General features: G+C 37.8%; 2 protein-coding genes across 13 annotated transcripts in view; one reads left to right on the plus strand and one right to left on the minus strand.

Annotated features, from left to right (window-relative positions):
• Nucleotides 1-303: 303 nt before the first annotated feature.
• LOC128207700 (dnaJ homolog subfamily C member 16-like) lies at nt 304-13,033 on the plus strand. Of its 2 annotated transcripts, none has more exons than XM_052910780.1 (7): nt 304-378; nt 1,426-1,511; nt 2,247-2,355; nt 3,178-3,440; nt 5,799-5,960; nt 6,937-6,996; nt 11,863-13,033. In XM_052910780.1, the coding sequence occupies exons 2-7, from the start codon at nt 1,441-1,443 to the stop codon at nt 11,915-11,917; spliced, it is 720 nt and encodes a 239-aa protein (XP_052766740.1). In that variant the 5' UTR covers nt 304-378; nt 1,426-1,440; the 3' UTR covers nt 11,918-13,033. The 2 variants fall into 2 exon arrangements, with proteins under 2 accessions (XP_052766740.1, XP_052766741.1); XM_052910781.1 differs by lacking the exon at nt 304-378 and adding an exon at nt 515-585.
• LOC128207699 (SPARC-related modular calcium-binding protein 2-like) overlaps nt 12,943-14,011 on the minus strand; it is a 35,760-nt gene continuing 34,691 nt past the window's right edge. For all 11 annotated transcript variants that reach the window (XM_052910768.1, XM_052910775.1, XM_052910770.1 and 8 more), the window contains one exon: nt 12,943-13,905. In XM_052910768.1, coding sequence (XP_052766728.1) covers nt 13,826-13,905 — 80 coding nt within the window. In that variant the 3' untranslated portion in view covers nt 12,943-13,825. The remainder of the gene's footprint in view (nt 13,906-14,011) is intronic.

Here is a 14,011-nt window from a genome sequence, read left to right on the forward strand (position 1 = left end):
ATCATCCTCATCGTCATCAACATCGTCATCGTCATCGTCATCATAATAATAATTATCACAATCGTCGTCGTCATCACCACCACCATCATCATCATCATCATCATCATCATCATCATCATCATCATCATCATCATCATCATCATCATCATCATCACCATCATCATCATCATCATCATCATCATCATCATCATCATCATCTTCATCATCATCATCATATCATCATCATCATCATCACTAACAAAAATAAGAACTTCAACAGCCCACTCGGGCAATCACGTTGCGACGATCGATTCCAGTGTGTTCGTTTAAAAATGGCCGCTTAGGTGCTTAAAATGTAAATAATTCTGATGAGAGTTAGGTAACTTTTTTTCACAAACAGTGAGTATTTACGTATTTTTAAGTGTATTATGAATTGTTTGGAGTTTTATTTACGCATAAAGTTGAGCATTCATATTTCACATTAAGCGCAAAATTTCACATGATAACTTCATGATCGTGACTTAAAAGTACAAAAGTGAAAGTGACTTGTAATACATGTCACCATCAATGTCATGGACGTGTGTTTCTATATAAAATATTATATGTGTAAGTTTACTCTTCATGTGAAAATCTGATAAAGTGATTTGAAGATTCACAGATGATTGAAAGTTGTATATTGTATCATTTTCTCCGTATGATATATTGTGAGAAACCCCTGTGTATGCGCCTGGTTGCCGTGACCGTGACCGAGTCGAGTGATCATCAAACTCCATGTCCTTCGATCAGATGGTTCTGTGTTTGATACCATCACTTGTCTGAAGTTGCTTTTATAACCACTCTGACATTATTCACTATTATTCAAATGGAAAAAGCAGATTTTATAACTGAACATTAAAAATAATTATATTTCATGTTTGTTATGTACTAGTCAGTTGTAACCAAGGCCCTCCCACGTCCGGGAGTATACTGGGGATAGCGGGGGAAATGGGCCATGTTTTTACCTTCCAGGTTGTCCAATAGTGCTGATTGAATGTGGTGGTTTTGTCTTCACCAAAATTAGCGGGGAATGGGCCTGTCCTAGGATGTCCTCAGGGTGTGGGGGCATTTTGCGGAGATTTAACCAGCAGTTTGTCTCTGCAGGGCAGGGATGATACCTGGGATTGGCTGGAACGAAAGTCAAAGTCCCCTTATTTCCTGGACGTGGGAGGACTGTGGTTACAATTGACTGGTGCATTAGTATAAAAATCTCTGGGAATCAGTGGATATGCCGCATTAATTTTGTTTTAACAGTGTTACATAGTTTTAAATCTTACAATTACATTTAAAATGCTGAGGAAAACACACACTTGTATTTGTTGAAAAGTTTGTCAAGTCATATGAGCACTGTCTGAGTTAATAGGTCTATTCCTTAGCTTGTAATAATTGCTTTGTTTGTGGTTCTTTTAGACTCTGATTGCCAAGATGTTGCGATGTTGCTGCAGACACACCTTGATCTTATGTAAAAACATTAGCAGACAAGAATTATTACCTTTGTAAGTGATTTTAATAGTTTTAACAATTAAAATGAAGACTGTCTTTTCACAGACAAGGTTTGTTGTATGCATGTCACATGTTTAGATTTTCATTAACAATAAGCTTCCTTTTTTATTTCAATTTTAGATAGTGTCGATTTTTTAACCTCGACCATCAAAATATTCAAATTGAATTAAGTTATCATGTTTCCAGTGATAATACAAACATGTATAGAAATGTCCACAGGTCTAGCTTTAAAGCTGCACTCTCACAGATATACCATTTTTACAACTTTTTTATTTTTTATCTTGTAAAGAGCAAATTTTTGCATATATATCAGCAAACCAATGATACAAGATTGCTGACAAAAAATCAGATCGTTGATTTTCATATTTCTGTTCGAAAATTAATGTTTTGTGGCTTAAACCGTTACTAATGGTTTAAGAAAAATGCATAAAACATCATTTTTTTAACTTCAATATAAAAGTCTGCAATCTAATTTTTTGTCAGCTGTCATATCTCTGGTGTCCATGCATTTTTGCAAAAATTGCCTTGTTCCAAGACAAAAAATAAAAAAGTTGTCAAAATGTTCAATCTGTGAGAGTGCAGCTTTAATGATTGTGGCATAGTGATACCATAATCTCTTTTTGACTGAGAAAAAAGAGAAGTGTTGGCATCCCCTTGTGATTCCCTTGTTGAATTGAGAGTTATACATGCACTTCAGTATCCATGTTGAATATGTTCTCTATTTCCAGTGCCCGGTGCATGAGCTACAAGGATAAAACTCACTATGAGATACTTGGGGTAAGATCAGATGTCTCACCAGAAAAACTGAGATTGGCGTACTTACAATTGGCAAAAAAGGTTTGCATACATCATGTACATTAAACTGTTAAATAAACCAACAATGACGTTGTATCAAGATTCATTATTAAAAACATTCTGATATTGCTGTTTGCATGGTAAAATTAATTCTTCATCAAGTTGAATAAAGTTTAAACAAAAAATCAAAAAACAAAACAAAACATTTATTGAAAATAATAGAAGAGGCCAATTTTATTGATCATCAATTACATACCTAATTGAAATTGAGTCAAGTTAAAATGAAAGGAGATGTCGGATAATGGTTATATTGTAAATGTCTTAGAAATGACAGTTAAGATCATTTGGTGCACCGATACTACAATCCTAGCCTAATAACAGATATTAATAACATGGGTAATGTTAATATGGTTTCCGCTTTAAAGATTAATAAAATTTCCATTTCAAATGTCATGTTGTAGATTTCAATGAAAGGAATATTTTGTTATTGTAAGTGATAAATGAGTTTTAAAAATCTTTTTCGATAATTGTCAACTACGAATGAAAATGGTCAAATTTTGACAATACTCAATCATCATATTATCCCTAGTGTCCCTAAATTTAGTAAATTATATACCGCTACCATATATATAAATTTTTAGAAACCACAATAATAATGAGTATACGGTAGTTGAAGCGTTAACTTTAGATTCAAACATATCCTCTAATTATTAAATTTTTACACATCTTTAGGACAGGACATTGAGGTAACTGAGCTACAGTTTTGCTTGTGAATGTGTTGATGACTGTGGTAGATTTTATGGTATGCTTTCAATTACCAGTTTGCTTAATTTTGATAACATCTGACTTATTTTCATCTCACAGTATCACCCAGATGTAAGCCATGGTCGAGAAGCCCAGGACATGTACATCCTTGTTCACAAGGCATACGGCATTCTCAGCAAGCCTGATTCTAAATCTAAATATGATGAATGGTTGAGCTCAGGTGGTCATAAAAAAAAGAGGAAGGACTTCTTCTCAGAGGAGACGACAGACTCCAAAGATTTTGGTTTGGAAAGTCCATTCCCTAACTCAACGCAGGATTACTATCTTCATCCCTCATTTTATAAAGCAGGATCCTTATTAAGGTAATTGCTAATGGTAGGACTTCTACCTCCATCCTTCTGACATTTTATAAAGCAGGATCCTTATTACGGTAATTGTTGACTTCTACCCCCATCCCTCATTTTATAAAGAAGGATCCTTATTATGGTAATTGCTGATTATAGGACTTCTACCTCCATCCCTCATTTTATAAAGAAGGATCTTCATTATGGTAATTGCTGATTATAGGACTTCTACCTCCATCCCTCATTTTATAAAGAAGGATCCTTATTATGGTAATTGCTGATTATAGGACTCTTACCTCCATCCCTCATTTTAAAAAGAAGGATCCTTATTATGGTAATTGCTGATTATAGGACTTCTACCTCAATCCCTCATTTTATAAAGAGGGATCCTTATTATGGTAATTGCTGATTATAGGACTTCTACCTCCATCCCTCATTTTATAAAGAAGGATCCTTACTATGGTAATTGCTGATTATAGGACTTCTACCTCCATCCCTCATTTTATAAAGAAGGATCCTTATTATGGTAATTGCTGATTATAGGACTTCTACCTCCATCCCTCATTTTATAAAGAGGGATCCTTATTATGGTAATTGCTGATTATAGGACTTCTACCTCCATCCCTCATTTTATAAAGAGGGATCCTTATTATGGTAATTGCTGATTATAGGACTTCTACCTCCATCCCTCATTTTATAAAGAGGGATCCTTATTATGGTAATTGCTGATTATAGGACTTCTACCTCCATCCCTCAATTTATAAAGAAGGATCTTCATTATGGTAATTGCTGATTATAGGACTTCTACCTCCATCCCTCATTTTATAAAGAAGGATCTTCATTATGGTAATTGCTGATAATAGGACTTCTACCTCCATCCCTCATTTTATAAAGAGGGATCCTTATTATGGTAATTGCTGATTATAGGACTTCTACCTCCATCCCTCATTTTATAAAGAGGGATCCTTATTATGGTAATTGCTGATTATAGGACTTCTACCTCCATCCCTCATTTTATAAAGAGGGATCCTTATTATGGTAATTGCTGATTATAGGACTTCTACCTCCATCCCTCATTTTATAAAGAAGGATCTTCATTATGGTAATTGCTGATTATAGGACTTCTACCTCCATCCCTCAATTTATAAAGAAGGATCTTCATTATGGTAATTGCTGATTATAGGACTTCTACCTCCATCCCTCATTTTATAAAGAAGGATCTTCATTATGGTAATTGCTGATTATAGGACTTCTACCTCCATCCCTCATTTTATAAAGAAGGATCTTCATTATGGTAATTGCTGATTATAGGACTTCTACCTCCATCCCTCATTTTGTAAAGCAGGATCTTCATTATGGTAATTGCTGATTGTAGGATTACTTTTGGTACCTCCATCCTCCTTTTTTAAAAAAGGACTTATATTGGCAGTAAATGCTGATTATCAAATTATTATTTTTTTAAAGCAACATACTTATTATATATTTTTTGTGATGTTCCATATTGTACCTGAATGTTACAAATTTGTTGAAAGGACATACATTTATACTTGGTCTCAATTCATATTGGCTAATGCTGATTGTTGTAATTCCTTGAATAAATGTTTCTTGTTGCTCTTTCTATAATCTCTTAAAGTGACACTCTTATTCAAAGTCAATACATACACATGTATAACAAATATCACTTTTGACTGATAAACCGTCAACTACCTACTTAATAATGCATTCATGGAAAATATTAATTACTGATCACAAAATTGTAACTGTGAATTAAATAGCATAAAGCGCAATAATATTAAATGATTGGTGAATGGTATAAGATTTACTGTGGTTTCTATAGTCTCATAAATTAGAAATACTGTGTTTTATGATCATTTCTTTCAAATTAAACTTGGTATCCTTCATAAGAACCATTGTTTTCGACATTTGTTCTTTTTGGAATATTAAAACAATATTATTAATTGTAGTTAATATTATTTGGGAGTAATAGTTTAATAAGTTTAATGCTTGTTTGAATTCTACAATATGTAATAATCTTTATACTGAATTGTCTGCTATGCATCTTTTGATAGAAAAATTAAGAATTGTTATTTACACATTTCAGCTACAAATCTTTATTTCATATGTTAATAACATCTTAAAAAAACATCTCTTTGAAATAAGGCTATAAAAGAAACTGAATGTAATACAACTGTCCGGATCTGCCCTAACTCCATCGCTTTTCCTGTATTTGTACTAAATATCATCATGGATATGTTTGTGTTTGATGTAAATCCTTAGCCTTAACATGCCTGATTTTCTGTTTGTCCAGATATGCAATCCAATTTTTGTTCATCATTGTACCTTTAACATTCATAATACGTAAACATCCCCTTATAGGACTGAGGCGGAGGCAGTGTGGAACTACCACATGAAGATGGAAAAGGCAGACGACCATTTCCGTGACATGATGACCATAAAAAAAGACGAGAGGCAGAAAGTATTCAACATCGTATTGGCAATTGTAGTTGCGGCTGGCTTGTTTACTTACCTGGCAACACCGTATGTCTTTTCTTGATAGGTTTTTGTGTTTAGCTTGGGAAATGGAGCTCTAGCCTTCCAACTGTTCGGTAACTTGACACAAAAACTAATATGAACTGTTCAGAGCTAACTTCAAAAGTTCGGAAACATTGCATTATTAATTTCTATTAAGTAGAAAAAAATGCAAACAAGATGAATTTGGAACAAAATCTGCTATCAGTATCAAAGTGGTGCTTCAATATCAGCTCCTAACTAAAACATATATGTAAAGGGGTTTTGTTTTAGTAATGAACTAAAAAAGACTAGTTTGAGGAGTGAATGCAAAAAGGTTCTAATCTAAATAAAGAAGAAGAAAGAACCTTTTCGCTTTCACCCATCGAGTTGCATTTTAAGCCAATGGGCTACAAAAGACCTGCCCTGGGGCCTTAATGCTCTAGACCCCAAGCGTAAAGACCACTAAAAAGGCAGAAAACAGGTATACATTTTTGAAATTCCCTGAGGGAAGTATTGTAATACAGTTCTTATGAAGCATTTAGACGAAAATGAGTCTGATGGATTGGTTTATTAAAAAAACTAAATTATAGTATGCTATTTTAACACACTGGTCAACAACAAGAAGTCATGCTTTGTCTACTTACTATCTTGTTGCTTTGTGGTGACTAGAAACTACTAAAAATGAAAAAAAATGTTGCGGTATTGTCATAGCCTTGTTTTTTGTTGTTGTCAGAGGAAGTCAGGGCATTGGTGTACAAAAGCTCCAACCTTAGCCATCACTCAAGAACCTGTTCACGCTATGAAACATGGTTCTCATGTTGCCAGACGCGATACTCTCATGAATAGCAAGGCTCATAACACTTACTATAACAATTGTCGATTCATGCCCCTTGTTGGACTGAAAAGCACAATAAACAAGCATTGGCATTCAATTCTTAGAATTACTTGAATTTCTTTTTACCATAATATATCCTATGCGAGTTATTTTATGTTGTATTTGCAGATCAAGGAAGGACTTTGATGCAAATGCAAAGGAAATGAGTAAACGAAGAGCTATGGCTTTGTAAGTAGTGCTGTCTAGTTTTGCTGCAAATGCAATTCAATATTAGTTACCAAGTTCTGTTAAAAGTAAGTTTAATAATAATTTAGATTAAAATTATAGCATTTTCCTGTAACAGAAGTAATTGGGGCACAGCTGTTACAGTAGTCGGGGAAAGCCAAATGTAAAATTAAACATTACGGTACTTGTAAAAAATGCATTTCCTCTATTGTATAAAGGTATTACATGTATACAAAGTTTGATAATTAGATACAGCTGCTATGGTGTAACTGTTACCTATTTTCATTTTCATTTCTTAGCCAGTAAAATTAAACAGTTGACTGCTTTAGAATAATAATCTTGGTATCATTGTGTATATATATCTGAGGAAGTTAACAGTCAAGCCTGTCACTCATGTTCTTCATGTATCAGTAATAAGTTTAATATCTGTAGAAGCTGTGAATCCGCTAGTGTGCTAGCTGTTCCCCCTACTACTTAAATAACTGTGCCACTAGTACTGTAAAAGCTGTTCCCCCTACTACTTAAATAACTGTGCCGCTAGTACTGTTATAGCTGTGCCCCCTACTACTGTAATAGCTGTTCCCCCTACTACTTAAATAACTGTGCCACTAGTACTGTAATAGCTGTTCCCCCTATTACTTTAATAACTGTGCCGCTAGTACTGTTCCCCTACTACTGCAATAGCTATGCCCCTACTACTGTAATAGCTGTGCCCCTACTACTGTAATAGCTGTGCCCCAAACTACTGTAATGGCTGGCCCCTACTACTGTAATAGCTGTTCCCCTACTACTGTAATAGCTATGCCCCTACTACTGTAGTAGCTGTGCCCCTACTACTGTAATAGCTGTGCCCCAAACTACTGTAATTGCTGGCCCCCTACCACTGTAATAGCTGTGCCCCTACTACTGTAATAGCTATGCCCCTACTACTGTAATAGCTGTGCCCCTACTACTGTAATAGCTGTTCCCCTACTACTGTAATAGCTATGCCCCTACTACTGTAATAGCTGTGCCCCAAACTACTGTAATTGCTGGCCCCCTACTACTGTAGTAGCTGTGCCCCTACTACTGTAATAGCTGTGCCCCAAACTACTGTAATTGCTGGCCCCCTACCACTGTAATAGCTGTTCCCCTACTACTGTAATAGCTATGCCCCTACTACTGTAATAGCTGTGCCCCTACTACTGTAATAGCTGTGCCCCAAACTACTGTAATAGCTGTGCCCCTACTACTGTAATAGCTGTTCCCCTACTACTGTAATAGCTATGCCCCTACTACTGTAGTAGCTGTGCCCCTACTACTGTAATAGCTGTGCCCCAAACTACTGTAATTGCTGGCCCCCTACCACTGTAATAGCTGTGCCCCTACTACTGTAATAGCTGTGCACCTACTACTGTAAATGCTGTGCCCCAAACTACTGTAATGGCTGGCCCCCTACTACTGTAATAGCTGTGCCCCCTACTACTGTAATAGCTATGCCCCTACTACTGTAAAAGCTGTGCCCCCTACTACTGTAATAGCTGTTCCCCTACTACTGTAATAGTTATGCCCCTACTACTGTAATAGCTGTGCCCCTACTACTGTAATAGCTATGCCCCTACTACTGTAATAGCTATGCCCCTACTACTGTAATAGCCATGTCCCCTACTACTGTAATAGCTGTTCCCCTACTACTGTAATAGCTATGCCCCTACTACTGTAATAGCTGTGCCCCTACTACTGTAATAGCTATGCCCCTACTACTGTAATAGCTATGCCCCTACTACTGTAATAGCTATGCCCCTACTACTGTAATAGCTGTGCTCCTACTACTGTAATAGCTGTGCCCCCTACTACTGTAATAGCTATGCCCCTACTACTGTAATAGCTATGCCCCTACTACTGTAATAGCTATGCCCCTACTACTGTAATAGCTGTGCCCCTACTACTGTAATAGCTGTGCCCCTACTACTGTAATAGCTATGCCCCTACTACTGTAATAGCTATGCCCCTACTACTGTAATAGCTGTGCCCCCTACTACTGTAATAGCTGTTCCCCTACTACTGTAATAGCTATGCCCCTACTACTGTAATAGCTATGCCCCTTCTACTGTAATAGCTGTGTCCCTACTACTGTAATAACTATGCCCCTTCTACTGTAATAGCTGTGCCCCTACTACTGTAATAGCTGTGCCCCCTACTACTGTAATAGCTGTGAACCCTACTACTGTAATAGTTATGCCCCTAGTACTGTAATAGCTATGCCCCTACTACTGTAATAGCTGTGCCCCTACTACTGTAATAGCTATGTCCCTACTACTGTAATAGCTATGCCCCTACTACTGTAATAGCTGTGCCCCCTACTACTGTAATAGCTGTTCCCCTGCTACTGTAATAGCTATGCCCCTACTACTGTAATAGCTATGCCCCTAGTACTGTAATAGCTATGCCCCTACTACTGTAATAGTTGTGAACCCTACTACTGTAATAGCTATGCCCCTAGTACTGTAATAGCTATGCCCCTACTACTGTAATAGCTGTGCCCCTACTACTGTAATAGCTGTGCCCCTACTACTGTAATAGCGATGCCCCTACTACTGTAATAGCCATGTCCCCTACTACTGTAATAGCTGTTCCCCTACTACTGTAATAGCTATGCCCCTACTACTGTAATAGCTGTGAACCCTACTACTGTAATAGCTATGCCCCTAGTACTGTAATAGCTATGCCCCTACTACTGTAATAGCTGTGCACCCTTCTACTGTAATAGCTGTGCCCCTACTACTGTAATAGCTGTTCCCCTACTGCTGTAATAGCTGTGCACCCTACTACTGTAATAGCTGTGCCCCCTACTACTGTAATAGCTGTGCCCCTACTACTGTAATAGCTGTGCCCCTACTACTGTAATAGCTGTGCCCCTACTACTGTAATAGCTGTGCCCCCTACTACTGTAATAGCTATGCCCCTACTACTGTAATAGCTGTGCCCCTACTACTGTAATAGCTGTGCCCCCTACTACTGTAATAGCTGTGAACCCTACTACTGTAATAGCTATGCCCCTAGTACTGTAATAGCTATGCCCCTACTACTGTAATAGTTGTGAACCCTACTACTGTAATAGCTATGCCCCTACTACTGTAATAGCTGTGCCCCTACTACTGTAATAGCTGTGCCCCTACTACTGTAATAGCTGTGCCCCTACTACTGTAATAGCGATGCCCCTACTACTGTAATAGCCATGTCCCCTACTACTGTAATAGCTATGCCCCTACTACTGTAATAGCTGCGAACCCTACTACTGTAATAGCTATGCCCCTAGTACTGTAATAGCTATGCCCCTACTACTGTAATAGCTGTGCACCCTTCTACTGTAATAGCTGTGCCCCTACTACTGTAATAGCTGTTCCCCTACTGCTGTAATAGCTGTGCACCCTACTACTGTAATAGCTGTGCCCCCTACTACTGTAATAGCTGTGCCCCTACTACTGTAATAGCTGTGCCCCTACTACAGTAATAGCTGTGCCCCTACTACTGTAATAGCTGTGCCCCATACTACTGTAATAGCCAAGTCCTCTACTACTGTAATAGCTGTGCCCCCTACTTCTGTATTAGCCATGTCCCCTACTACTGTAATAGCTGTGCCCCTACTACTGTAATAGCTGTGCCCCATACTACTGTAATAGCTGTGCCCCCTACTTCTGTAATAGCTGTGCCCGCCTACTTCTGTAATAGCTGTGCACCCTTCTACTGTAATAGCTGTGCCCCTATTACTGTAATAGCTGTGCCCCTACTACTGTAATAGCTGTGCCCCTACTACTGTAATAGCTGTGAACCCTACTACTATAATAGCTGTGCCCCCTACTACTATAATAGCTGTGCCCCTACTACTGAAATAGCTGTGCCCCATACTACTGTAATTGCTGTTCCCCCTACTGCTATAATAGCTGTGCCCCCTACTGCTGTAATAGCTGTGCCCCTACTACTATAATAGCTGTGCCCCATACTACTGTTATTGCTGTGCCCCTACTACTGAAATAGCTGTGCCCCATACTACTGTAATTGCTGTTCCCCCTAATGCTATAATAGCTGTGCCCCCTACTGCTGTAATAGCTGTGCCCCCTACTACTATAATAGCTGTGCCCCTACTACTGAAATAGCTGTGCCCCATACTACTGTAATTGCTGTTCCCCCTACTGCTATAATAGCTGTGCCCCCTACTGCTGTAATAGCTTTGCCCCTACTACTGTAATAGCTGTGCCCCATACTACTGTAATTGGTGTTCGTCCTACTGCTGTAATAGCAGTGCCCCCTACTGCTGTAATAGCTGTGCCACCTACTGCTGTAATAGCTGTGCACCCTACTGCTGTAATAGCAGTGCCCCCTACTGCTGTAATAGCTGTGCCCCCTACTGCTGTAATAGCTGTGCCCCCTACTGCTGTAATAGCTGTGCCCCCTACTGCTGTAATAGCTGTGCCCCCTACTGCTGTAATAGCTGTGCCCCCTACTGCTGTAATAGCTGTGTTCCCTACTGCTGTAATAGCTGTGCCCCCTACTGCTGTAATAGCTGTGCCCCCTACTGCTGTAATAGCTGTGCCCCCTACTGCTGTAATAGCAGTGCCCCCTACTGCTGTAATAGCTGTGCCCCCTACTGCTGTAATAGCAGTGCCCCCTACTGCTGTAATAGCAGTGCCCCCTACTGCTGTAATAGCTGTGCCCCCTACTGCTGTAATAGCAGTGCCCCCTACTGCTGTAATAGCTGTGCCCCCTACTGCTGTAATAGCTGTGCCTCCTACTTCTGTGATAGCTATGCCACCTACTTCTAAAATACTTCACTATAAAAAACATTTCTCTTGGTCTAATTCATTTATATCTGTAATATTTGTATTGCAGAGAAGAAATAAGAAAAATGCAAGCTGACAGATCAGATGGGCCAAGGAAAAGTTGATGCTGCAGCAGTAGCATAGGACTTCAGTGAATATCATTGATTGTTATTTAGAAAAGACTGAAACATGTTCACAAACAGTGTGCTACATTCAGTTATTTTCATCCTGTGCAAAAATGCAAGCTGACAGATCAGATGGGCCAAGGAAAAGTTGATGCTGCAGCAGTAGCATAGGACTTCAGTGAATATCATTGATTGTTATTTAGAAAAGACTGAAACATGTTCACAAACAGTGTGCTACATTCAGTTATTTTCATCCTGTGATGTAGCTGTTTTGGAAATTCTTGTATAATATACTAGTAGTATCACTACTGGTACCTGTAAATGTTGTTTTTCTGTAAGAAAATGGTTTTATAAGTAGAATTGAAAATTTGTGAACGTTTGTTACATGACCTTCTACATGATCTTTTGCGACATGACGTTGGCTATATGACGTTCCACATGACCTTTTGCTATATGACCTTTAGCTACATGACCTATAGCTTCATGACCTTCTACATGACTTTTTGCTGCATGACCTTCTACATGACCTTTAGCTACATGACCTATAGCTTTATGACCTTCTACATGACTTTTTGCTGCATGACCTTCTACATGACCTTTTGCTACATGACCTTCTACATGACCTTTTGCTACATGACCTTCTACAAGATCTTTTTCTGCTTGACCTTTTATTTCTGACATTTATTTGTGAACAGAGGCCATGATTGCGAACAGTCTCCAAGCCCTAAATTCAGAATTAGAAACGCCCTGTGATTATATTACACAGAATCATCTTTATTTCATTCATTTTACCCAAACAGTGTGAATACTTGTCCAACTTCGAAAAGTAATAACTTTCGGCGTATTATAATATTTGCAGTTCAGCCACTCGAGTGTTCATGCACTCAGACATGAGACCGTTCGCTATCACGGCCACAGGTCAAAGCAACCATTATTTCTTATAGAGATGACATCACTTACTTGACTCAATTTTTATATGATATGTTTTGTAAATCAGTTGCTATTGAAGTCAGTCTTTGTCACCATTGTATTTGTTTTCACTTTTTATTTTGCTTGTAATCATATTCATATAAATGCAGAGAAGGCATGTTTATCATTAAATTATAGAAAAAAGCATTTTTACAACAAATTCTGTGTGTTCATAAACTGTTTACAATTTACAATACTACATGAATGGACAAACAATAAAGACAAATTATTTAGATTCATTTTGAAATGGAAACTATTCTACACTTATTATTTTTTCTTTCCTGTTCTATGATGTAAGAATATTTGTCTCCCATAGGTAATTAAATCGTTTCGGCTTCAATACAAAATGTGGTTTTCTAAAAAAAGTTTTTCCAATAAATAAATGTAATGAACTTACAAGAAAGAAGCAATAACTTCTTTTAAAACGAACTTCAAAGTTATTAATGTCACTTGAACTGTCACAATAATTGCTACAAAACAATTTTAACGTTAATATTATGCAGGTTTTTACTTATTATAAAGTTGAAGAAAAGAAACTTATTTGCGTCGGATATGGCTCATAAGCAGTGTTTTTTATTCCGCCTTTCGGTGGAAAGGCACACATAGGTTTCAAAATCCCCTAAAATATGCACTCGATGAACTTGGTTGCGATTTTCTGACGTCACTGTACATTTATCGGAATAAAATTCCTTTCACGTTGTCTGGTTATGCACCGGAAGTTGCTTTCTGGCTTTGCACAACAGTGTCATTTCCGGTGAACAACGACCGCCTTTAACAGATTGTCCGTTTATCTGTTGTTTGTCTCTGGTGCACATACAATTAAATCACAGACTTTAACCAAAGAATCAAATTCATAGTTGCAGAGCTAACCGTCTGTCCGCAACCTCACTTTACATGCACGTGATAAGTGAAGCACGTGTCCATAACACGGTCGACCCTCTAATTGTCCCTCAGGTACGTGTCAAACGGATTCACTCCAATTCGTTTAGGATTGGACGGAAGGTTGACGTTCACTGTCCCTGAAATTATAATGTTTACTTAATTCCTGAAACAATCATTATCTTAGTGTATGTTTTAGTATATATCATAATTATATCTAATTTATTATATATTCAAACCATTATT

Source organism: Mya arenaria, chromosome 11 (genome assembly GCF_026914265.1).
Source record: "Mya arenaria isolate MELC-2E11 chromosome 11, ASM2691426v1".
NCBI classification, from domain to species: domain Eukaryota; kingdom Metazoa; phylum Mollusca; class Bivalvia; order Myida; family Myidae; genus Mya; species Mya arenaria.